The sequence below is a fragment of the Arachis ipaensis genome, chromosome B7, assembly GCF_059453495.1.
Source record: "Arachis ipaensis isolate K30076 ecotype BB chromosome B7, ASM5945349v1, whole genome shotgun sequence".
In the NCBI taxonomy this organism is placed as follows: Eukaryota; Viridiplantae; Streptophyta; class Magnoliopsida; order Fabales; family Fabaceae; genus Arachis; species Arachis ipaensis.
The window spans coordinates 4,078,330-4,103,949 of NC_142442.1; the positions used below are offsets into that span (position 1 = coordinate 4,078,330).

Here is a 25,620-nt window from a genome sequence, read left to right on the forward strand (position 1 = left end):
CACAGATTTATCAAGAAAGTTTCTATTAGCATCCTCTCACTTATTCCAACCATCTCCCTCTGGATGCTAATAGAAATTTCAGGTCATACTCTCAGAATTCCATTTACTAGAGTGAAGTTGTTTTGAGAACTTTGTTAGATTTCAAGCAATGCCATTGTATCAGTGAATCCTATCTCGCTGACTATATCTTTTTCTTGGATTTTCTTATGATGTAGATTTGCTGATTAAGTCCTGTAAATCCTCGAAAACCCTATAGGGACATACCTGAAAGTCCAAAGCATGAATACTGGAGAAAGGTACATGTCACCATAATTCTTTTTCAGTCTTGGATTCTTTCTTAATTAATGTCATGGTAAAGATGCAATCATGCACCTGTTATGGCATAAATAATATGATTTCTTCTGATTTTAGGGAAAAAAGACTTCAGATTCAACTCCAGAGAGTACAAATTTTGAGCAGCAGATTGGAGGAAAAAGGAGGAAAGAAGGGTTGAAAAGAAAAACAAAGTGAAAGGAATTGAAGAAGAATTTGGTTTGATGTGTATGTTGCTGATGGATCTTATTTTTGCATATACGAAGGATGAGAAGTACAAGCGAACCGTCATTGCCTGCTTTATACAAGCAACTTACTTGCTTGAACTTGATAGGCAGGAGAACAGAACAAATGGAAATGCTCTAGCTCCGAATTGGTGGATTCCCTTCAAGTACAAACTCACCCAAACATTGATTGATGAAAGAGATGGGTCAATTTTTGGTGCAATATTCGAATGGGATCGATCTGCAGCACGGGCCGACTTGATTGTAATGAGACCTAGTGGTGCCCCAAGAGCTGTTTTAGCACTCAGAGGAACATTACTCAAAAGCCCCACGATGTGGCGAGACATTGAAGATGACCTCCGCTTTCTTGCTTGGGAAAACTTGAAAGGCTCTGTCAGGTTTAAGGTAGCTTTGGAGGTACTGAAATCGGTATGTGACTTGCATGGAAGAAATAATGTATGTATTGCAGGGCATTCCTTGGGGGCCGGATTTGCTCTTCAAGTTGGAAAGATGCTAGCAAAAGAGGGGATTTATGTGGAGACACATTTGTTCAATCCACCATCTCTTTCACTAGCCATAGGTCTCAGAAATCTTGGCAACAAGGCAGAATTTGTTTGGAATAGGCTTAAATCTACGCTTCCTTTGAGCGGCGAAGCACAGGCAAGCACTGAAGGAGACAAGACTAATACAAACACGAGGAATGCTAGGGGGGCAGCAACTTTTGTAATTTGTAGCCATCAAATAGCAATCAATGATGGTTTTAATGGTGTGAGATTGGTGTGAGATTTCATCCAATGGCTCACTTTTTTTTGCTGGTTACATGTTGGTTAGAATTTAACAAAGTTGCTGGCGCCCTAGACTTTTCCTACAAACACAAACACAAACACAAACACTAACACTAACACATCGAGCATAGCTTCGTCAAAGGGTTGGATGCCTCGACTACCTAGTTTTGGTTCTAAGGATAGTGTTGCTGTCGGAAAATGGGTTCCAAATCTTTATATCAACAGCAATGACTATATATGTTGCTCTTATACTGACCCTGATGGCAAGGCAGTGAAGATCAGCAGCAAGGAGAATCTCAGTAAAACAAATGCGCAAATCGCAGCGAAGTTGTTTGTTGTGTCAAAGGAAAAACAGAAATTTCTTGAGGCTCATGGATTGGAACAATGGTGGTCAAGTGATGCAGAAGTCATTAGCAGGCAACTTAGGTCTCTATACCATGTTACACCTTCACAAGTAACACTGATAAAACCAGTGTAACAATCCAGATTTTAAGCTGAAGTAAATCATTTTCAATCTTAATAACAACCGGATTTTGTGTTAATTCTTAATTCAAGTTTTGTAACTTGTTCTTTTTAACTTAGCAAAAGTTTTATAATTATACTAGATTACTACTTGAGGATATTTTAAGTTTTGTATAAGGCTCACTTTTTTTATTTTATTATTTTTTTAGCCTCCGATAATGTTAAAAATGGAGAATAATTTTGTTCGAAGATTATACTTTCTAGAGCATATAATGCTTTTTTCAACATATTGCCATGCCACAAACAAAATGCCTTATTTGTTACGAATAAAATCCAACCAACTAGAATATTGGATGAAAATTTTGGCCCTATGATGATCAATTTAAGGAAAAAGTATCATATGCTAAGAGTAATGGTATTTTGTTTCTAACTTTCTTTAATTTTGGGTGTTGACAAAGCTAAAAAGTGAAGGTCTAATTACCTTTTAATTAAGATAGAACTTATTTATCATGAAAATTATAAATTCAATAGTAATTGATTTATCAGTTTATTACTGTACTAAGGTTTTCATTTTAGAGAATCTTTTTTCAATAAAGTAATATCAACACAAATAAAGGGTTTAGATATTTAATATTAACTTCTCATATTCATTAAGCATTCTTTCTAACTTAAATACCCATTTTCTAAAAATATAGTTACTAATAAAGTATGTACAGAAACAAACAATTATGAATACAGTTTATGATACATTATAGTATGCAAGTTATGAACAGGATAATTACAGAGACATTAGTGGAATTATTTGGCTATAAAACAAAGACTTTTCGGATGATCTTCCATGAAAGAGAGAAAAGTCCACTCAACTAAGTCTAATAAAGTCTACATTCTTGTTTTGCTTTTCCCTTTCCTTGCCATTTGCTGTGGTTAAGTTTCCACAATGCAAAATTAGCACTTTTACTCAAAGGAGGGCTTTACCTACAGCATCACTGTGTCAGCATCTCAATCAAGAAACAAACAGTGTCTGGATTCTTAACTTCTGTTGATGGCAAACCATAAAGATCACAAATATGCTTTTCATGTCTCTGGCCCTCAGCACTTGCCTTCCCTTAATTGGAGAAACAACTTCAATTCCACTTGGTCAGTGTATAACTAACTGCCTTAGATTTGTGTGTATGTGTGTAAGAGAGAGAGAGAGATCTATACTAGTAGCATGCATGGGTTTTGTTTTGATGATCGGTTCATAAAATCTTAGCAGCAAATGGGTTGTGATATATGAATGTAAAGTTGCAAACTTTACCAAATGGGTTTCCAAAGTTTCTGACTTTGCATATTTGTTACTATTTTAGCCTTTTCTTATTTAGTAGATATTTCTGGTTGTTTCTAATACTCATTTAATTTCCAAAGTTTTTCTTGTTTGCATTAACAAAGGGAACTTTCTTTACTCTTCCTTTGTCATCCTAAATTAAAATTAATCACATTCTCTTATTACATGTAAATATGGTGCTAATGATTGTTTTATGGACATAGGAAGGATGAATATTATAAACAAGCTGCCATATCCTGCTTTACACGGACAGCTTACGCACTCGAAGTTGATAGACAAGATAAGAGAACACAAGAGAATGCTTTGGCTCCAGAGTGGTTGATTCCCTTCAAGTACAAGCTCACAAAGACATTGATTGATGAAAGAGATGGATCCATTTTCGGAGCAATATTCGAATGGGATCAATCTGCAGCATTGGAAGACTCGGTGCTAATTAGGCCTCTTGGTAACCCCAAAGCTGTTTTAGCACTCAGAGGAACATTAACCAAAAGGCATACAATAAGGAGATATTTCGAAGATGACCTTCGCTTTCTCTTCCTTGGGTGCTGGATTTGCTCTTCAATTGGGAAAGGAACTAGCACAAGAAGGGATTTATGTTGAAGCACATTTGTTTAATCCACCTTCTGTTTCACTAGCCTTGAGTCTTGAAAATACTAGAGAATATGAAGAATATGTGTGGAACATGCTTAAATCTATGCTCGTGTCAAATAGCAAAGCTGAAATCAGCAATGATGAAGAGAAGAGTGCTAGATTACAATTGATCAGTAGGATACCTTATCTATCTGGCTTGATGGATTCCAGTTTTTGGGTGGACAAATTTGTTCCTCATCTGTATGTCAATGAAAATGACTTGATTTGCAGCTTTTATGTTGATCCTGATGGTAGCATAGGAGTGAAGAACACCGAAAAGGAAAATACAAGCTCTGCGGATGGAGATTGGTGAGATCCCTTCCATAGTCAAACATGAATTGTCAGTTTTCATGCTTGCAGGACCACTTTGCAAAACATAAAGTACATTGGTGAGATCCCTTCCATTTCATGTAAGTTCTAGTTGTCTATTTACTTCTGGAGAGAGATGCTACTCTTGCAAGATTATAGTTCGAATATGCAGCTGATAAATGAAGGAGGTTACTAGCTTCAACTCATCAAACCTAGCTTCTCAGACAGCTAAACACATCCTTGAACCTCATTTTTCAGTCCAGTTCACTTATTTATCCAAACAAGGAGCACCAAATGGTTCATAGCACCATCTTTGAACCTCATTTTTTATTTAACATCATTTTAAAACAATGTAGAAAATGAAGCTGCTACAAAATGCAGCTGCTATTGCAAGATCAAAAACACAGTTAAATTATTATGCAGACAACTACTTAAGTGGTTAAAGAAAGAAGCGTCAATGTTTTAAGTATGGGAAAAATCTTTATCAACTTTTATATAATGTGTATTATAGCACATTTATAAACTCTTACATTATCTTGGAGTCAAGAATTAACTTGTCTTTTGTCCAGAGGCATTTTAAAACAACCTTAGTCCCAATTGTACCATCACAAAAACTCCAAGCTGATGAAACCAGTTGAAGGCAACACATATGCATCATTAGCACTTAGCAGAATGCAAAAACATGATATTTTTTCCCCACATTATTGAATATAGTTTCACTGAATGCAGAATAGGAAGATAAATGCCTTCTAATCAAAATTTTACTATCTTGCCATCCATGATGTAATCTTCTAAAATCAGAGTGACTACATGCAGAATAATGTGCTAGATTCTTAATTAACTAATCTAACAATCCACATTAAGCATAATGAAACCTCAATATCTGAGCTTCTCTCTGAATATGTCCATCTTTGTTTGTGCAAAAGTCCGAACTTAATTTAATTAATGATGGATTATTATTTAATTAGTTGTCAACCAAAGAGAAATATACATTACTATTTTTAATTAGGTCTTAACTCTTAAGCGAATTTGTTTCATTCATCGGATACACACTTTCAATTTCAAGTTTTCAAACCTGTTCTTGCATGGAATATTTTTCTACAATATATACATTGAATGACGAAATAAAAAAATATTCATGGATTAAAATGTTATAAAATAAAATTATGTTCATACTGAATGGTAAAAAATCAAACCAAACAAAAATTGACTCGAATAAATGAAACAAAACATAAAACATAGAGGAGGAACATTATCATGAATAAATATTCTGCACCAAAACATTATCTCCGATGATAATATCCTTCAATCGAATGAGAGAAGGAACATGGTAAACTATTTGAAAATGGTCATCATACCAAGGAGTCAACAAAATCCTAAACTCTTGATTTTCAGGATCATGGTAGGCAATGCAACCATTGGAACTTGCAGAATACTGAAAAATAGGAGTCCAAGATTCTCCAACTCCATATCTTTCCATCCTCCACATTGTGACAAGCAGCTCATTAAAATATATCAAGCAATATGCTTTGTCATGGGACGAGTTAATGACATAAAGGCAAATAAACCTAAAAAGTGATAATTGAATAGAAATTAACATAAAAATAAGAACAATTAGAATATTATTAACAGAAGAAATTAAATTTATACATCAATGTGACAAATATGAGTATGCCAAAATTTGACTGAAGCTAGAAACCAAGCGTACGGATTTCACAGATGAATTAAAAAAGAAAGTAGTTGGCTCGGATTTCACAGTTTCATCACGCTAAGTTGAATCCAACACGTTGATGCCTACGTGGCCTTCTTCCACTTTCTGCTTCTTCCTTTGATAACAGTTTCAGAGCTTTGCACTAAAATCTTTGGTGCACCGCTTTATTATTGGTTCTTCGATCTTGTTCCTTCTCCTCTCTTCAGTTGACCACTTTTCCGTCAAAGCCTTCCAAGTAATTTCAAAGCTGTCACTGAATCTCCTTGCAACTCTATGAATGTGATCCCTTTGAGGGTACATGAATCCATAAGAAAACAAAAGCCTCATATCGTTTGCAAATTCATCAGGCCTTGAATACACGAATTTGTTCAGCTTTGACTCTATATCCTCAAACCCTATTGGCTTCAACAACACACTCTCACATTTGTTACCAAGAATCCCTAACTTCTTGGGATCCAGAGTCTTATTGAAAGCCCAGCCATCTCTTCCAACCATGAAGCGCTTCAAGATCACCCAACACTGCATCTTTTGATAACGATCCATTCTCTGCTCATTCAGAACAACCTTCATCTCCTCTTCCTTCTTCGAACCGGTTCTTGGGATTCTTGAACATACATTGTGATGTTCTTCCTCTTCCTTCTTTGTGTTCTTTGAGTCAAGCACCTTAGAACCGGTTCTTGGGATTCTTGAACATGCATTGTGGTGTTCTTGCACAGAAGATTTTGTGGAAACAGAAACTTCAGAAGTTGCCAACTTTCTTCTCTTTCTGCCTCCGCGAGAATCAGCACCATCATCGTCCTTCTTCTGTTTGCACTGTGCATCAGTTGACAAGGTTCTAGAGCCTTCTACATGGCTCTTTCCCACTACATTCCACGAGTATTCAGTAGTGCTGCAATGCTGATCTTTCTTCCTCTTCTCAGAAGCCATAAATTCTGGTCCAGGCTTTGCAGTATCAGCATCATGCTTTCGTTTGCACTCTTCGGATGACACTGTTCTTGAACGCGGCAAACGAAGCTTAATTATGAGTCTCTTTCTTAGGGCAACCTCTGCCTCTGCCTCTGCCATTGAAAAACTTGGAGTGAACAAGGCTTTCAAGACTCGATCTTTGGTAGGATTAATTACGGAAAGAAGAAACAAACAAATTCGTGGGGGTACAATCACTAGGACACAAGTTCGTGGGGGTATAATATAGGATTAAAAGGGTTTGCTTTACTGTTACTGGTTTACGTACAAAACAAGGCAAAATAACATAGAAGACATTATGTACATTCTTTTGGACTTGTGGTAGTTCTTTTATAATATGGTTTGTTTGAGTGAAATCCTATTTTTTCAAGTTATCTTTTTTTGAAAGAATTATCTTCTTTTAAAAAATTTTATAAAAAAATAAAAATAATTTTATGTTTGGATATATTATGTAAAAAGATTTTTTTTGTTTATTTATTTTGTAAAAATTATCTTTCTTTTAAAGAAAAAGATCTTTTAAAAAAAAGATATAAATTATAGCTTTTTAAGTTATACGAAAATATCTTTTGGATTAACTTAAATGAAAAGAATCACTTTTGGGTACACCTTTCTTTCATATACAATAATAATAGAGGCATATTCAAATTAGTATAGAGTTGTTGCATCTGTTTTGTTTTCTCAAGCTCTCTTCTGCTGTTATTTGTTCTTCAAGCGATTGCATACGTCTATAGCTGATGTATCTAAATATATACAATAATGTATTAAAAAAAAGTAGTATTTAACTACAAGTTCCATCTTGGCCGTATTTGAGGAGATTTATCTGGGTCTACTCTTTCCTCACTTTTTCTCCATTTAATTATAATAGAGTATATATGCATAAGAATCAAGAAAACCAAGAAACAGATCAAACAAATACTGTTAGTAGTTGATCAGCAAGTTATATAGTTAGTTATCAGTTATTCTGTTGTGACTAGTCTTGGAGTTAGCAAGCTGACTCACCTTTCATTTAGCATAGCTTATATATGTTGTACTTGAGACACATAATAATTCTGATTCACAATACAAACATATTTTTCCATTTTCTGCACAACTCATCTCTAAATGATTTCAACCACTCTCACCTAAACAATTGCAAAATCGAATTCTGGTGCTAAGTGCTATCATAGTAACACCATCATCATGGTTCTGACTTTGTTACTCCCTCTCTCCATGCCACTGTTATTCATTAAATTGGTGCCTTTCTGCTTATTTTTGTCATAATTGAGTTAAGACTGTTAATCCTTCTTATGCAGTTGTTAAGTGAGTCACCCTATTCAGCCTTGATTTCATTTCATATCTGAAACATCACTTATTTGAATGTCATTGTTATTATTATGTTCATTGTTTTCTATATCATTCTGTATTTGAATGGATTTATAGCCATGTGTGCAACCCTTGCAAGCAGAGAATTCCAGAATCACTTTTCTCTTGGAGTTCATTTGAGAAAAGACTTAAAGAACAGTAGTTGCTGAGGGTGCAGGGCGAGAGAGTACAGGGCGATGATAGCAATTAGTCAAACATGTGAATTGTCAGTTTTCATGCTTGCAGGACCACATTTGCAAAACATCAAGTACATTGGTGAGATCCCTTCCATTTAATGGCAGAAACTGCTACATCTAAAATAATGTGATTAAGTGTAATTTATTTAGATGTAATTAAAAAATAATTGAATACTATTTAAATGTGAAATATTTCCGCATTTTTGGAGGGTTGAATGCTTTATGTGTGCACCCTTAGGGAATTAAATACACTATGATTTGTTGTTGCTAGAGAATCAAGTCCCTTTCTTTGTTCTTGATAAGCTTTACTTAAATAGTGGCAATCCAAGCCATCCTTCATTATTAATGCTCACTCGTTCTATGGTTCTTGATAGTATCATTCCTCCAGGTTATGATGATGAGATAACTTTATTCAGTGTTGGTAGAATAGCTCATTTCACAGCTTCTGTTAAGATCCTCTGGATGCTCAAGAGGAGAAAGGTTACTGCAAATTTATAGTGCAACTAAGTTGAATGAAGGTGGAGTGAAGTGAGGTAAACAAAAAGAGTCAATGCTTACTAGACTTGGAAACTTTAGGCCATAGTTTGAGAATTCCATTTATTAGAGTGGATGACTGGACTGAAGTTGTTTTAAGAAATTTGTTAGCTTTCAAACAATGTCACTGTATCGAAGAATCCTACCTCACAGACTATATTGTTTTCTTTGATTTTCTTATCAACACATGTATAGCCCATATATTATTATATAGGGCTACTCTCAAGTTTTATCAACATTTGAATGTCGTATTTTTCTTATTGTTACTTTCTTTACATTATTTACACGTTTATTCTGAAATTAGTATTCAAATTAAACATCATGTTCTATCTTAAAGGAAACAAGAGAAGCTTTTCAATTTCAATTGTAGATAAAGAATGTGCACTATTCCTGTGTTACAAGTAATGAACAGAGGAATGTAAAGCTTAAACTAAAAGTCTCGGTTATCAGCTTTATATAGTTGGTCTTAGTTGAATGGTCTAACAAAAACTACCAAATCAGGTTTTATTCTAACTAACTTGCTGGCTGGAATATAACTAACTCTAATTGGTTATTGCACGTGAATATCTATTGTGTATTTGAATACTAAAAAAAAGGGCTAGAAGTAATAAATTTGTATTAACTAATGGGTCGATCACTCATGATTATATCTTGAAGCTGAGCCTTGTATAAATATGTTTCTTATTTTATAATCTCAGTGATACTTGCCTTAGAGCATCCAAGAAAAAAAAAGTGATATACTTGTTTTCACTTTGCAAGCTAAGATCATTATAGTTGTCTTTATTTTTTTCCCAATCTCAGAACTCAACTTGTTTTTTTGTAAGTTTGTGTGTCCTATTCCACCCATTCTTTTGTGATGCTTCCAAAACTTTTGATTGTAAAACAATGATTACTGACACAAGGTTCAACTTGTACTGAGTCAAAGGCCACACTCTCATATCGTTTCACTTTTCAATTACACAAAGGCTGAAAGGTGAGTATGCCTTATTATATCGCATTATCCTCCAATGTTTTTTTTAACTTTCTGCTAATATTAACTAATATAGAATCCATCTATGTAATCAAATAATCAATTTCATATTTCTTCCCTAGTGTTGTAACAAATAAGTATGTAAAATTCTAACAAAAAAGGAAAAGTGTTAATCTATTCATATAGATGGCAACTCCGAATTCTGATGACGTTGTAAAGAAGATTGAAGCAATGTTGAAGAAGGGACAAGCTCGCTTTACAAAGGAATGGTTCCCCACAACATCCGCAAGTTTAAAGAAGATGCATACACTCCAGAGATTGTTTCAATTGGTCCTTTTCACCATGGAGATGAAAAGTTGCTAAAGATGGAGGACCATAAAAGACTATATTGCAAACAATTTATTGAAAGATCCGAGACAAACAAGTTAGAAAGTTTTGTGAATTGCGTGCAAGAGCTTGAGCCAAAGATTCGTGGTTGTTACTCAGATGACATCAAGCTTAGTAAGGAAGAACATGTTATGGTGATCTTGGTGGACTGCTGCTTCATATTAGAGTTTCTACTCAGGTACCATTTCATGCTTACACGTGGCGACGATGCTATTCTTTTGCCAACACGGTTAAGGGTCTATATACGATATGATTTGTTGTTGCTTGAGAATCAAGTCCCATTCTTTGTTCTTGACAAGATTTACAATCTAGTTTTTCCTTCTACCTTCATTGATCGGAGCCACCACAGGCATTCTTCGTTGTTAAGTCTCGCTCTTTATCATGTAGTTCCTGGTAGAATAATCTTTCCTGGTGATTATAAGGGTGAGTTATCAGTATCCAATGTTGGTGGAACTCAACAGATTCAACATCAACTCATTCTTTCCGCTTGGAAACAGATTTCTAATGTCTTAATTTATTTTGGCTCAAACCCTGTTTGGTGTTTAGAATTTAACTCATAATTGGAATTGAGCTTCTGAATCCAAATACTTGAAATGCCTATTAGAAATGGTGTGCCTTTCTAATGTTTGGAGTTGGTGCTCTAAAAACATGCTTCCTTTGGTCAATCCATCAATCTAGTTGCCTACATGGATTCATAATATTGCCATTACATGTAATGATTGTAAAGGCCAAAAGAGATAGAAAGTAAACAATAGAACTAGAAGAGCTGCGGTAGGAATGAATTTGTGTGAAATCACCCCTTTCCCTTTTATAGAATTATACTGGAAATGCAGGAAATTATAGAGCAGAAAAAACTATGTTACTCCCTCTCTCCATGCCACTCTTATTCATTAAATTGGTGCCTTTCTGCTTATTTTTGTCATAATTGAGTTAAGACTGTTAATCCTTCTTATGCAGTTGTTAAGTGAGTCACCCTATTCAGCCTTGATTTCATTCTGTATTTGAATGGATTTATAGCCATGTATGCAACCCTTGCAAGCAGAGAATTCCAGAATCACTTTTATCTTGGAGTTCATTGAGAAAAGACTAAAAGAACAGTAGTTGCTGAGGGTACAGGGCAAGATTAGTTAATTAAGAAGCGTCAATGTTTTAAGTATGGGAAAAATCTTTATCAACTTTTATATAATGTGTATTATAAACTCTTACATTATCTTGGAGTCAAGAATTAACTTGTCTTTTGTCCAGAGGAATTTTAAAACAACCTTAGTCCCAATTGTACCATCACAAAAACTCCAAGCTGATGAAACCAATTGAAGGCAACACATATGCAGAATAGGAAGATAAATGGCTTCTAATCAAAATTTTATTATCTTGCCATCCATGATGTAATCTTCTAAAATCAGAGTGACTACATGCAGAATAATGTGCTAGATTCTTAATTAACTAATCTAACAATCCACATTAAGCATAATGAAATCTCAATATCTGAGCTTCTCTCTGAATATACAAATGAATGACACCTGGTTTCTACACGTATAGAAGGAATTTAAGTTCTACACTATAGCATTGGCCCCTTTTTTGGGTATTGGATTCAATTATCCAATTATCTAATTGTAAATGCTTACTGGACTTGGAAATTTCAGGTCATACTCTCAGAATTCCATTTACTAGATTTCGAGCAATGCCATTGTATCAGTCAATCCTATCTTTTTCTTGGATTTTCTTATCAACACAGAAAGGAATAATTGAGAATTGGTTAGGTGATAGCAATGCAGTGGCTACTATGTTCAAACCTTCGATCCTTAATAGCTTGATGTTAACACATATTCCACTTAATTTAATTCATGATGGATTATTATTTAATTAGTTGTCAACCAAAGAGAAATATACATTACTATTTTTAATTAGGTCTTAACTCTTAAGCGAATTTGTTTCATTCATCAGATACACACTTTCAATTTATTTACATTGAATGACGAAATAAGGTGGAAACTGTGTGTGTATGTGAAGTGTAATCCAATACATAAAAATATTCATGGATTAAAATGTTATAAAATAAAATTATATTCATACTGAATGGTGAAAAAGCAAACCAAACAAAAATTGACTCCAATAAATGAAACAAAACATAAAACATTATCATGAATAAATACTCTGCACCAAAACATTATCTCCGATGATAATATCCTTCAATGGAATGAGAGAAGGAACATGGTGAACTATTTGAAAATGGTCATCATACCAAGGAGTAGTCAACAAAATCCTAAACTCTCGATTTTCAGGATCATGGTAAGCAATGCAATCATGTAATTGAGATGTAGGGTCGGAACTTGCAGAATACTGGAAAATAGGAGTCCAAGATTCTCCAACTCCATATCTTTCCATCCTCCACATTGTGCCAAGCAGCCTATTAAAATATAACAAGCAAAGAGAATACCTGAATTCAAATAAGATGAGTTTTGTACCTGGATCCCTGGGCGCCATAGAGAAGTTTTGAAACTTCTCCGTGTCGAAATTGAAGGCCCATATCGAGACATTTCCATCAACATCTAAACCGATCCAATGAAGTGCCCCATTTAAATAAGTACCAATCTCATACAAATTTATCAAATTCTTGGGATAATCTATCTCAATATTTATCCATGTCGATGTTCCAACTGTGTGCATTTCAACAACAATACTATGATCTTTAAAGATATGTATTCTCACTAGCTTGTATTGGTTTGTTTTTGGGTGGAAACCAAAACCCCAAAGTATTTGCTTGCAGTGTTTCCGGACTGGAGGGATTTTTGGAAGTCTTATGAACTCACCTGTTATTGGGTTGCAAACAAGTGAAATGTTTCTATACGGTAGACCACTGAAGTAAAAAAGACCATTACAAGGAACTACTTTAATATAAAGTTCTCTATCCTTGAATGATTTAGGACCAGGTAGAGGAATCTCAAATTTAGGATCAAGTTTTATGCTGCTACTACTTTGATTCAGGACCTCAGACACCCTGCAGCAGCATGGATTGTTTCTCCGTTCATGCCATTCAATTGGATCATATTCAACAAGGCGAAAGATTCTGGAACCTAAGGGTCCGATCATGGTAGCAGGAAGTGTACGAGTAAAGAGTAATTTTGCAAAGTTTGGATCAGAAATTAATATATTCCAATCCTTACAAACACATCTACAAATCAGAACAGATTTCATGGGAAGTCTAACAAAAATATCGATCATTATATCGACCGTAAGGCTGGCAAAACAAGACATGGTTGAAGCAAGTGAAATTGATGCTTCTAATGGTGAAGTTTACTGATATTTATAAGCATTCTACCAGATGTGAAATCAGTTACCAAAAGAATAAAATTGTATTTGGTGTGAATCTTTATCTTTATCTTTATCTTTATTGAATTTGGGAATTATTTGTTTAGGTATCTTTATTAGAAATTTTTAAAATTTTATTTATAAATTATAAATTAAATTATTTATTTAGCTGGTTATTTTTAAAATTTTTAAATTTAAGTTGTTAGATATTTAATTTCTAAAATTGTTGAATTAATTAAAAAAAATCATTTTATTTAGTTGCTGCTAGTGTTGGAAATTTAATTTGAATATGGAAGCAAAGGAAGTGTTGGACTCGCGTACGGGGAGGAGGGTGCTTCACCTCGGATCAGAGGAAGCAGAACTCGGACCCTGCGAGTTGTGTCCCTCAAAATGTAAAAAAAAAAAATCCCTCAAAATGTAAAAAAAAAATTACCCAGAACAAGAAAAACGGATGGTCCGAATTCCACGTTTCAGATTTCAAATTCCATCAGCTGCAAATCGGAACATGCGATTTGTGAAGCAAAATTTCATGACCAAAGAACACGCATGGTCCGAGTTGTGTACTCTGAGTTTTTTCAATTTTTTTAACACAAATCGAATCTCTGAATTTTTTTCAACTTTTTAAACACAAATCAGACCCTCCGATTTGTGTACTCTCACAATTTTAAAAAACACCAAAAATTACCATGTTAAAGTATATCACTTATTTTGTTTTCATATCAAAATTTTTTAGCCGCTAGTGTTAGTGAGTGTTAAAAGGGAGCACACTGTTTAAAGGGTTGCGTTTCACTTTTTATATTTTCCAGGCCGCTGGTGTGGCACACTCCCTCTTCTGCATGTGCTACATCAGACAGTTCAATGGTATCTGATTGTAAACCCTTTTTTAGACTATGCTATGCAACTTTGCCTTTGCTCGTAACTCTCTACGTATAAGCTTAAATATATTTGATTTTTTTAACCATTTTAATACCAAAAGCTTATTTATATTTTAGACCTTCCATATGCATTAGCAAGCCTTTCATTCTTTAAACGGAAAACATATATACTGTATCAACTTTAAATCTCTATCAATGTCCATCATACAATTTATTTTTCTACACTGTATCTACCATGTATGTGTTGTAGCAAGGGGCAAAAATTTTATAAATAAAACTCATATCCTATCTAATAATAAATAAATGATATATTAGCATAAAATAATAAAAATACTCATCCAAAGTGTGACACAAATTTTAGCATAGCTATGTGATGTGTCAGCAGCTGCAGAGGGAGAAGGGTTTGTGGGCACTGGAACTGAACCAAACACATTTGCACCAATTGAGTTTGTGGTGTTCAATACTGATGAACTAGTACTGCATTTTCAATTTCAAATTTTAATTTTAGACCCCAAATTATTCTATTTTTTGTTAAGGAAAAAAAAAAGTAGGTATGTTGGCAACGTGGTTCACCTTGTTGATGGATACTGACATGTAGTAGTGCCTGAAAAACAGGTAAGTACATTAATTAATTAAATTGTCTTCAAATAAAAAATTAAATAAACGAATAAAATAGAATTATTATTTGAACAAAATAATTCCAATAAATGTGATACATACAATACAACACTTTTTTATTCATATGTTACTTTTTCCTTATGTCTCATTTATACGTAGTATTCACTTTGGTCATTTTTGTATAATGAAAAAATGAAAATGATGAACAAAAATACTTCTAGATACCAGTGACAAATTGACAAAACAATTTTGAAATGAAGTAGCTTTTTGAGAAGCAGCTTCCTAAAAGGTAGAAAGAAAAAAAAAAAGTTTAACTTTTTTGCATCATTCATTTGGCACTTTAATTTGTATCTCCTATGTATCCACATCCCACAAGACCACAAGCCGTTCTTAGTCAAAAGCTTATGATAAAAAAATTCAGTACAAATTTCTTTTTTCTATACTCTGTTCAGAATTTGATTCCATGACCCACCTAATTGCACATGACTTTGGTGGTGGTTAGTCAAAATTAAAACCCAAGAATCATCCATAGATAAGAGTAGTGCTAGATTTCCGGGATCCCTTACTATTTTTTTCTATATATATTTTGATTAAAAACAAATAATACTTTAAATTTTACAATGGAGAAAAAAAATTTAATAATGAGACCATAAAATTTCAAATCTTTTTATAATATTTGTCACTTTAAATTTAATACATTTATCATTGAACCAGAGAATTAGAGATTCAAAAGTTTAAGAGTTTATAAGAGGTTTAACTGGAGTTAAATCGATTATAATAAAATAATATATTTATATATAATATATATTTTTAAAAAAATTATATTTTATAATTTAAATTGATTAACAGTTAAAAATTGAATCTATTTGATCAATGAACCAATTTTTGATTGGTTTTTTGTTTTTTTTTTACCATAGTCAACTGATCTTTTCTTCAACTAGACTTATTTGATAGCTAATTTCTAGTTAAACCCATTGAACTAACTAGTTCGGTCCGATTCTTATAACAGTCCCATAAATTGCATTTATTTGCGTGTATCAAATATTGGTGAAAACTCAGGTGCAGTCGACTTCATGTGAAGTTGATAGTCGAGAGCCGTTAGATAAAAATTTAGTCAAATCAATCAAATTATCTAACGGCTCTCAGTTATCAAATGCACCTGAGTTTTCACCATCAAATATATACTAGTTTGGTCTAAAATGAAAGCATGATTGTGAATTAATGCATTGAGATTGAGCATGATTGTAAGATTAAGAAGAGGCTTACTTGGATTAGTGTTAGTAATGAGAGCAGCTCCACCAAAATTGCAGCTATTAGGAACAGGATTCTTGAGATAATACTTATTGAATGCATAAGAAGCATGTTGTTGAATAGTATTTGGAATGTAACATATTCCACCAGGTTGAATTGGTGAGCAATCATCACCACCATAGCCACAAGCATAGTCCAATGCAACTTGCAATGAAGTTTGTGAGGCACTAGGGCTTGCAATGCACCAGCTTGCACCTGAAGAAACTGGTGATGAATTCACTGTGGTAGGTGGAGTAGTAATTGGGATTGTTGATGCTGGAGAAACACTAGTACTATCAGGGTTTGAATTAGGGTTTATGAATGGAGATGTTGAAAAAGTTGGTGTGGTTGGAACCAAGTTTGGAATTGTTGCAATTGGAGTGGTGATATCTTTTTGTGTGGTGAAAATTTGAGCATCATTTAATAGTACATTCACATGTCTACTTTCTTCCTTCATTGTCCTATATGAACAACCTGTGCTTCAAAATTGAAATTACCATATGAATCTCAAGATATTACTAATTATTAATCATTATGTATTTTTTTATAATGAAGATTACTAATTAGTTTTAAATGAAGATAAGTAAGTAGGGTACCCTATGAAGAGAGGGCATATGTAATGAGTCAAAGTAGTTGGGTTGGGGCCCCTTGTTATTGTATCTTTTCAAGAATTGGTGGAAGGAACCATAGAAAGGTGTTGTTACAAGTTACAACCCTATGTGAATGAAACCTTAGAAAACATGAGCAAGAAAAGAACCTTGTTCAAATTTCTGTTGTGGAAAATTTGTTCTATGATTGCTTTAAGGAACTGATTAATCATCCAAACAAGGCATAGTAAAAGTAATGATTAACTGAGCAATAGAAGAGACAACATTTTGAACTAAACAAGAAGAGAAAAAAGTGCTTAGTTAGTTAACTAAATTCCAATTAGAAAGAACACAAAATAACAAAGAAGGACAAAGCAATTTGTGCTTTCAAAAAACTTAAAATAAAACCAATCAGTTAAAGAGAGAGCAGAGAATATATTCAAAAGATAAAGTATGCAAAGGAAAGCAACTGAATACATTAAACCAAAAAAAAAAGGAAACAGAAGTGAGGATTAAGAAAAAAACAAACAGTATCTTCAAATTTAAGCAACAAATGTCAGAACAGAACAGAACTGAACTGAACTGAACTGAAGAAGTTAAATAAATAAAAGAAAAAAGAAAAAAAAAAGAAGAAGAAGAAGGAAAATTACCTGAACATAGGAACTGACTCAGTAGAAGAAACATTACATAGTAGTTTACACATCTTTCCATGATTAATCTTTTACTTCTTCAACTTGGTACTTCACCACTTATATATATGTATATATACACTTGTTCTTCCTATGAATCAATGAAAGAGAAAAGAAGATATCATTAACTAGAGAAGCAAAGAAGGTATAAATATAGATAGATAGAAGAGAAGGAGGAAAAAGGAGGGAAGAAGGGTTGAAAAGAAAAACAAAGTGAAAGGAATTGAAGAAGAATTTGGTTTTGGTGTGATGATTGTAATGATGGCTGCTGATGTGTACATTTTCTGCCTTTTTCTCTTTTCTTCTCTCTATTCACTGTTCTGCAACACTTCTTCTCTTCTTCTTCTTTTTTAGAACCATACACATTATTATATTATAAGACTCATAGCCATGAAAATGTTCTGGAATCTGTGTACTAAATGGCACATGCTTCCCCTAGGATATGATATTATATTTTTCTGTGTCTCTTTCTCTATATGGCTATATAGTTATGCTTAGACAGCAAGGGAAAAAAATATATATGAATATTCTTTTTTACTTGACACTGACATATAAACAAAGTTGGTGTTTAGAAGTCACTTAAAAATTTATAATTTAAAGGGTAGAAAATAAGAGATTAGATGTTAACACATAATAGATTATTTCATTCCCTAGTGAACTTGGATCATGTCATCCATAGAACAAGAACTACAGCTTGCCATTACTAGTAAATGCGACTATAAATTATGACTTCCAAATTTTATTACTAAAAATTTAGTAATCAAATGTTAAGAATGAGAATTAAGTTGGGTTGGCCTACTGATTAATTCACTAGTCCGTTTAAGCAAGTGTTGGGAGTTCGAATCTCATTTTGTGCATGTAGCAATTTATTGGCCAGCAGCAAATTTCGAAGATATTTTTTTTCAATTTTAAAGTTCAAAACTAATATTTCCTATTAATAAATTAAACTAGCTACTGCATTAACCAATTTTACATTATTAGCATAGAATTATAGCAGTTCATGTGGGTGGACCTAGTCATCATCAACATTTAGTTAGAAACCAAATTGATTTGAGTTGTTGGGTGAAACAAACTTTAGTTCAATGGCCCAGAGTTTACCTCCCAAAGCTCTATAATTTATATCCTAATGTCTTCACTTTAGATCATAGGCTATAATATAATCAAGATTCAAGGGCCCAATTACACTTCTTAATTAATAAACACACTTTTTAAACAACCAATTTGGTCCTTGATGAAGGAAAAAAAAAATCAATTTAGTGGAGTGGATAACTTATTCGTTCACTTAAATAATTGTTAGAGTTTAATCACAAAAAAAAAATTGTTAGAATTTAAACAAAAAAAAAATTGTTAGAATTTAAACAAGTATCGTAAATTTAAATTTCAGTTTGTATATGCAACAGTGATAAATTCACACATAATTCTTGACATGTCAGATTGAAAATACAAAAAAAAAAAATTGTTCCAAATAATAAACTAATTGATTAAACTATTATTTAACTTACAAATCCTCCATTTTAATGCATATGTATAAACTATAAAGTTATTATTGTCCAAAAAAAAAAGGTTTATATATGTATGAATCTTAGAAGATGAAATGAAATTTTAAAATAAATGTAAAAAAATGGGTACATTAAATAATGCAATTTGACCATAAGAAATTGATATAAACGAAAGTAATTAATACTCTGGCTACTTTAATTAATTTAATCAAATTTGTAAAATAATTGCACATATTATTTCGATGCGACACAATGGAAAAATAATTATGTAAACAAAGTTTGTGGGATGTGACATATTTTTACTTTATGTGTAAATAGACCCACATTCAGAAATAAATAAATTAAAAATCTGTGCCACAATGAACATTGATTATAAAGAGACAGTCCTAATTAAATAATCTGTATGTGAAGACAAATAATTTCAGTTAGTCACGTGTGAATCTGTTTGGAAGGACCAACAGAAAAATCGTACTGGCAAAAATTAAATATAAATAATTGTGCATTTGATATTAGTGTCAATAATATCACAATGTATAGTGCCATAATTTTGGTCTTAAAAAATAGATATTATACATATATTATTATAAAATAATGCTAATCATATAGTATGTGTTTCTTAATTATATCCACAAGCTTCAAAATATCACAATTATTCATAAAATAAAACTGAGATTCTACATTTAATCTTATCATAAGGTTAGTTCACGTGACAAATTCATGGTGCCTGGGTCATGATAATTCTATGCCTATAATCATAGTGTTACTTAAAGGAGCCCTCACATACATTTCATGAAGTTATATATCAATAAATAAATTGAATCATTTATGAGTTCACATTATCAAGCAAACGAGAAAAAGATGACAGCACAGCCAAACTAATAACAATGATGATAGTAATAAGTAATAAGAGGTGACTTCTGCATTTATTATAGAAAGTTAATTAACATCATATTTTATGTAATAAAAACTCATCCACAGTTAATTTTATATAAAATTAATAATTAAGAATGGTTAAATAATTTTTGATTAAATTATTATTTAATAATTTTTAATTATTAATTTTATATCAAATTAACTGCGAATAATTTTTTATTATTTTATGCCTATCAAACTCAGAGTCGTAATAAACTAATAATAGTTTCTTAAGTTGACTCTCATGAGAAAAATAGAAGGTTTAGTTTTTGTTCAATCAGTCATAGATATAGTAAAATTTCGCCTTAGATAATTTAGATATATAAAAAAATCGATAGAATATCTAACTAAGAGAATAAATTAGATAAAAAAAATAGATAAATGACAAAAAATATAAAAAGACTTAAGAATACCATATATTATATAATTAAAAAAATATAAAATTTTGTTAGATAATCAATAACTTTTATGAACAATAAACTTTAAAATTGACCTAATAAAATAAATAATTTTAATATTTTTATTGTCTACCTATACTTTTCAAAAAATATATGTAAATAATCTTATTATAAAATTAGACACAATAATATACATTCATCAGTCATCACTAACTACATTTATGATATAAAATTGAATTATTTGTACAATTATATATTTATAAAAATATTATGTACATACTAAAAATTAATTATCAAATTAATTGTAATATTTTTTATATAAATATATATTATTTAATATATTTTTAATATATATTTTTATATTTTAATATATATTTTATATTCGTATTAAATTTAATAATTAATTTTTTGTAAACACTTAACATAATTGTATATTTATATATGATTACATATAGATGGTCCTTTCAATCATACACAAATTATAAGAAAATAAGAATTAACAGAAGAGTTTATATTTTTATCACATGCTTTATCCACTCAGTAACATGTATGTATAGATAGATACCTAATCTACTTCACTGATTCTGTTTCAATTCCTAAGCCCTGTTCTGTTCTTCCCACATATGACATAGGACCACACAAACACAAAGCAATGGCAAGTGTTTGTTATTCTGTACTTGCTCCATCATCATCACCCTCCATATCCAAGTTCATCTCTGACCATCCATGCCTAACCATGCTCCAAAACCACTGTTCCACCATGAAAGACCTCAAAAAGCTCCATGCTCACATGATCAAAACTGGTCTTGTTCTTGACCCCATTGCTGCCAGCAAAGTCCTCACCTTTTGTGCTTCCCCACATGGTGACACCAACTATGCACACATGGTGTTCACCAGAATGCCTAAACCAACTCTCTATTCTTGGAACACCATCATAAGGTGCTTCTCTAGAAGCTCAACCCCACAACTTGCTTTATCAATTTTTATTGACATGTTGTGTTCTGATGATGATTATGTTCAGCCGCAAAGGTTGACTTATCCTTCTGTTTTCAAGGCTTTTGCTCAACTTGGTGATGTCCATGGTGGTGCTCAGCTTCATGGGAGGGTTGTGAAATTGGGTCTTGAAGATGATGAGTTCATTTGTAATACTATCATATATATGTATGCTAATAGTGGCTTGTTGAGAGAGGCTAGAAGAGTGTTTGATAAGAAAGTTGAACTTGATGTTGTTGCTTGGAACTCAATGATTATGGGGCTTGCAAAATATGGGGAAATTGATGAGTCTAGGAGGATGTTTGATGCAATGCCTGAAAGAACCCCAGTTACTTGGAATTCCATGATCAGTGGTTATGTTAGGAATGGGAAGCTTATGGAGGCGTTGGAGCTTTTTCGCGAGATGCAAGAAGAAGATGTTGAGACCAGTGAATTCACAATGGTGAGCTTGTTGAATGCTTGTGCTCACTTAGGAGCTCTTGAACATGGAAAATGGGTTCATAATTACATAAAAAAGAGTGGTTTCGAGTTTAATCTTATTGTCACTACGGCAATAATTGACATGTATTGCAAGTGTGGATCTATTGAAAATGCTATTGAAGTGTTTGATGCATCATCCACAAGAGGGTTATCAAGCTGGAACTCAATTATAATAGGCTTAGCCATGAATGGACACGAGAGAGAAGCAATTCAGTACTTCTCTAAGCTTAAATGTTCAAGTCTAAAGCCAGATAGTGTCAGTTTCATTGGTGTTCTAACTGCTTGTAAATATTTAGGAGCAATTGATAGAGCAAAGGACTACTTTGCACAAATGATGAATGAGTATGAGATTGAACCTTCAATAAAACACTACACTTGCATGGTTGAAGTGTTAGGCCAAGCGGCATTGCTAGAAGAGGCAGAAGAACTGATAAGAGATATGCCTATAGAACCAGATGCTATTATCTGGGGATCTCTGCTCTCATCTTGTGCGAAGCATGGGAATGTAGAGATGGCGAAACGGGCTGCAGAAAGAGTTTGCAAGTTGAATCCGAGTGATGCAAGTGGTTATGTACTTATGTCTAATGTTCAGGCTGCGTCAAAACAGTTTGAAGAGGCAATTGAGCACAGGCTTTTGATGAAGAGGTTGACCGAGAAAGAACCAGGTTGTAGTTCAATTGAACTAGATGGAGAAGTTCATGAATTTCTAGCTGGAGGGAGGTTGCATCCTAAAACTCAAGAAATTTACTACTTACTTAATGACTCAAGTTTTACACCTGAAGATTGAGTATCTCTGAAGTTATGAACTCATGGAACTTAAAATCCAATTTTGTATATAGAGGAATTGGCTTCAATATAGTGAATTATTCCAATAAGATAAAAATCCATATTTGATTCTCAATAGTGTTAAATAACAGCATGACAATGTCCAAATTTAAGAAAAAGGAAAGTGTACATGTCATCTTGTGAATGTTTTTTTAGATCAAGTGATCACCATTTACCACAAGGCTTATGCAACTTTATTTCTTTGTAGTTTCTCATAACTCAATTAATGCTCTATATTTTACTCATTCTAGTAACATTTGGATAGTGAAGGCCCTTAGCTTCTAAGCTGCATGCATATTTTGCTTCTGTGCTGCATGCATGTATGAACTGAAATAGTGAAATATAGAGTAGTCTTTAGACTCTAATGTATTCAAATCATAGAACTCATTGATTTGTTGAAACAATTAATAATACAACAGAATTAAGCATATCATATTGTTTAGCCATAGTGTATATTGTTTGGATATGAGACAATTACTGAGTAATAGTATACTAAGTCTCAGCTTTTTGACAAGTTCCTCCCTGGTGCCCAAGAATATATCTCTGGTGCCATTGTTCCATTGGTGAGAAGGTTCTGTGGCATTGCATACAAGTCTGAGATATCGAGATGATGTGTGGTGCGTCCGTTTTGGTAATGCTGATTCTGCATTGCAGCCGTGAGTTCTTCGTCTTCCAATGGCAGGCGATCGAAGGTAGCATGCATGAATGATGCAGCCATGATCACAACAGGTCCTGAGGCAATCAAGGCACCAACAACAGCACCTCCTACAACTTGCCCCTGAGCACCAGCCAAGTAAATGGTGAGGCCAGTGATTCCTGGTGGTGCTGGTGGGGGAAGGATTGACCCCAGCAATGAGAGGATCTCGAATCGGCCGTGAAGAGTCACAATGGCGCCGGATGAGGCCGGTTGGCGCAGAGTTACATTTGTCACACAGCCAGTTCCACTTAGTATGCAGAGGCCTCTCTGCTTCCTCCTTGCAAAGTTCAACAAGCTCTCATTCACATCACAGCCAGAGCTTACTTCCATAGCATGAGCCTTGAGTGCATTAGCACTGTCCCTTGTCACAATTATTGGTGGCTTCGGCTTGTTCTTGGAGCCGGCAGGCCTGCCACGCGGCCGCCTTAAGGCTTCCCCCTCGGCAGCAGAGGAAACCGGCGAAACTGCTTTTGGAACTTTGGTGGTGGCAGATATTAGAGTAACATCAATGCCAGACTTATTATTATTATTATTGTTATTATTATTATTCAGGTTACCTTTTTCTTGTTCTTGCTTTCTATCCATTTCACCAAACATTAAGAATGTCTTTGAGATTTTGTTGGCAAAATGTGAAGTGAGTAAGAAGAGCAAATCGCTCTCTTATGCTACATTGAAGCTTAAGTAGTTGCTTTATGACATTAAAATTTTATAGACCCCAAAAGAATGATTGTGTATTAGGATGGAGTTAAGTAACACCAACCTCATAAAACAAATGTTTGTTTTTTTCATCACTCTATGCCTAACTCCTACTAACTTTTTGCCTCATCTCAATTGCCTTCCCCAACAGATATCTCATGCCATATAATAATTAAAATTGTTTGGCTTTATTTTACTAACCTTATGCACAATATTAGCCAACTACCACATTTCTCACCATATAAGAATGCTTTATATTTAGCATAGAATTTGCACATATATGTTCTTAATATGAGAATGTTCCTGCATGTCAGAAGAATTGTATTGCTCTTGTTCTAATGGAAATATTGCAATAAAATTCCAAAAAGAAAAATCTTGGTGATTTCTCTGTTTAATGCATCTACAATTGAATTAATCCTGATGCATCTAAATGGTAATAATAATACTGTAATTCACCTTCCAGATACAATAATCCTACCTCGTGATAAGAAAATAGACTGTTTAAAACAGTAGATACCATCAAGAAAACCAAGATCGGATCCTAGACGAGATTTGAACCTTTAACACTTGTTTGATTAGATGAGTGTGCTAATTATTCGATCAACTCAAGTTGGTTGTATGCTTCTAAATTTAAAACAAAATTAGTTTGTCTAAGTGGACGATCATAAGTTACAAGATGTTTTATAGTTTAACCAAACTTCATTCTTTTCAAATTGAATACCAACAACTTTTAAATAACTACAAGTCATTAAAAAAAATAAAAATAACAAATGAAAATAGTAACGGATAGTGTTACTTATTATAGAATGTAAATTGAAATAAAATACATATTTATCTAATGTAAAATATATTTATAGCCACCTATATTCTATTTATAATGTTTACAAAATTAAATAAAATATAGCTGTAAATATTTTTAAAAGACAATGATGCTGACTATGCAACTGCTTTATCGGGGCGGCGACAATGGAGGAGCATCTACTGGGTATGATTCTGCTTCCGGTGATTTTCCCTCCAGTTCTAATGAGCATCACACTCGTAAAGTTCTCCATTGTTTTGTAACTCTCAAGATATTATTGTTCATTGTGTGTTGATGCTATTGTAGTTAAGTTTGTAATGTTTTGAAATTGCAGAAGAAATTGTTAAAACTAATCAACCAGCTCAGACCAAAAGTAAAAAGAAGAAGAAGGTAAAAGACTTCAGATTCAACTCCAGAGAGAGTACAAGGAGCAGCAGATTAGATCAACCACTATGACTGAAAATGGTATCTTCTTTTTAAATATTATTATTTACAAAGCAATTACCTAAAATGCTTCACAACTTTCATATAAAACATTTACAAATTTAATAAATATCAATGTTTATATATAAAAGTAGGGTAAAATATATTTTTTGTCCCTGAAGTTTTACAAAAAGTTTCAAAAATACTCTTAAGTTTTATTTTATTGAGTAAAGTATCGTTTTTGTCTCTAACGTTTGAGGTAAGTCCTATTTGTGTCCTTAACGTTTAAATCGTCCTATTTGTATCCCTAATGTTTATAAAAGTGATTCAATGTTATCTTACTATCAATTATACTAACAAATCAGATTATATTTTTCAATT

At 33.0% G+C, this 25,620-nt stretch overlaps 4 protein-coding genes and 2 pseudogenes across 7 annotated transcripts; 3 read left to right on the forward strand and 3 right to left on the reverse strand.

Moving 5' to 3' along the window:
• The first annotated feature begins 417 nt into the window (after positions 1-417).
• Positions 418-4,190, forward strand: LOC107609906 (uncharacterized; annotated as a pseudogene). Its single transcript, XR_015892175.1, has 4 exons — positions 418-1,301; positions 1,410-1,775; positions 2,817-2,920; positions 3,311-4,190. The product of XR_015892175.1 is annotated as an uncharacterized LOC107609906 (transcript).
• Positions 4,191-9,609: 5,419 nt separating this feature from the next.
• LOC107606489 (UPF0481 protein At3g47200-like) lies at positions 9,610-10,853 on the forward strand (annotated as a pseudogene).
• Positions 10,854-12,288: 1,435 nt separating this feature from the next.
• LOC107606488 (F-box/kelch-repeat protein At3g06240-like) lies at positions 12,289-13,239 on the reverse strand. The gene has a single exon (XM_021106654.2). It carries the CDS (start codon positions 13,237-13,239, stop codon positions 12,289-12,291), a length of 951 nt encoding a protein of 316 aa, XP_020962313.2.
• A 1,243-nt stretch (positions 13,240-14,482) lies between these two features.
• On the reverse strand, positions 14,483-17,923 carry LOC107608084 (glucan endo-1,3-beta-glucosidase 12-like). Of its 3 annotated transcripts, none has more exons than XM_021107032.2 (5): positions 17,797-17,923; positions 17,479-17,608; positions 16,218-16,715; positions 14,907-14,937; positions 14,483-14,810 (listed from the first exon to the last, which is right to left on the reverse strand). In XM_021107032.2, exons 2-5 carry the CDS (start codon positions 17,537-17,539, stop codon positions 14,645-14,647), a joined length of 756 nt encoding a protein of 251 aa, XP_020962691.1. In that variant the 5' UTR covers positions 17,540-17,608; positions 17,797-17,923; the 3' UTR covers positions 14,483-14,644. The 3 variants fall into 3 exon arrangements, with proteins under 3 accessions (XP_020962691.1, XP_020962693.1, XP_020962694.1); XM_021107034.2 differs by having other exon boundaries at positions 16,218-16,720; XM_021107035.2 differs by lacking the exons at positions 17,479-17,608; positions 17,797-17,923 and adding an exon at positions 16,838-16,953.
• Positions 17,924-20,871: 2,948 nt separating this feature from the next.
• LOC107608066 (Pentatricopeptide repeat (PPR-like) superfamily protein) lies at positions 20,872-22,743 on the forward strand. The gene has a single exon (XM_016309956.3). The coding sequence runs from the start codon at positions 20,979-20,981 to the stop codon at positions 22,584-22,586; it is 1,608 nt and encodes a 535-aa protein (XP_016165442.1). The 5' UTR covers positions 20,872-20,978; the 3' UTR covers positions 22,587-22,743.
• Positions 22,744-23,123: 380 nt separating this feature from the next.
• On the reverse strand, positions 23,124-23,918 carry LOC107606487 (Putative AT-hook DNA-binding family protein). Its single transcript, XM_016308548.3, has one exon. It carries the CDS (start codon positions 23,916-23,918, stop codon positions 23,124-23,126), a length of 795 nt encoding a protein of 264 aa, XP_016164034.2.
• Between the last annotated feature and the right edge of the window lie 1,702 nt (positions 23,919-25,620).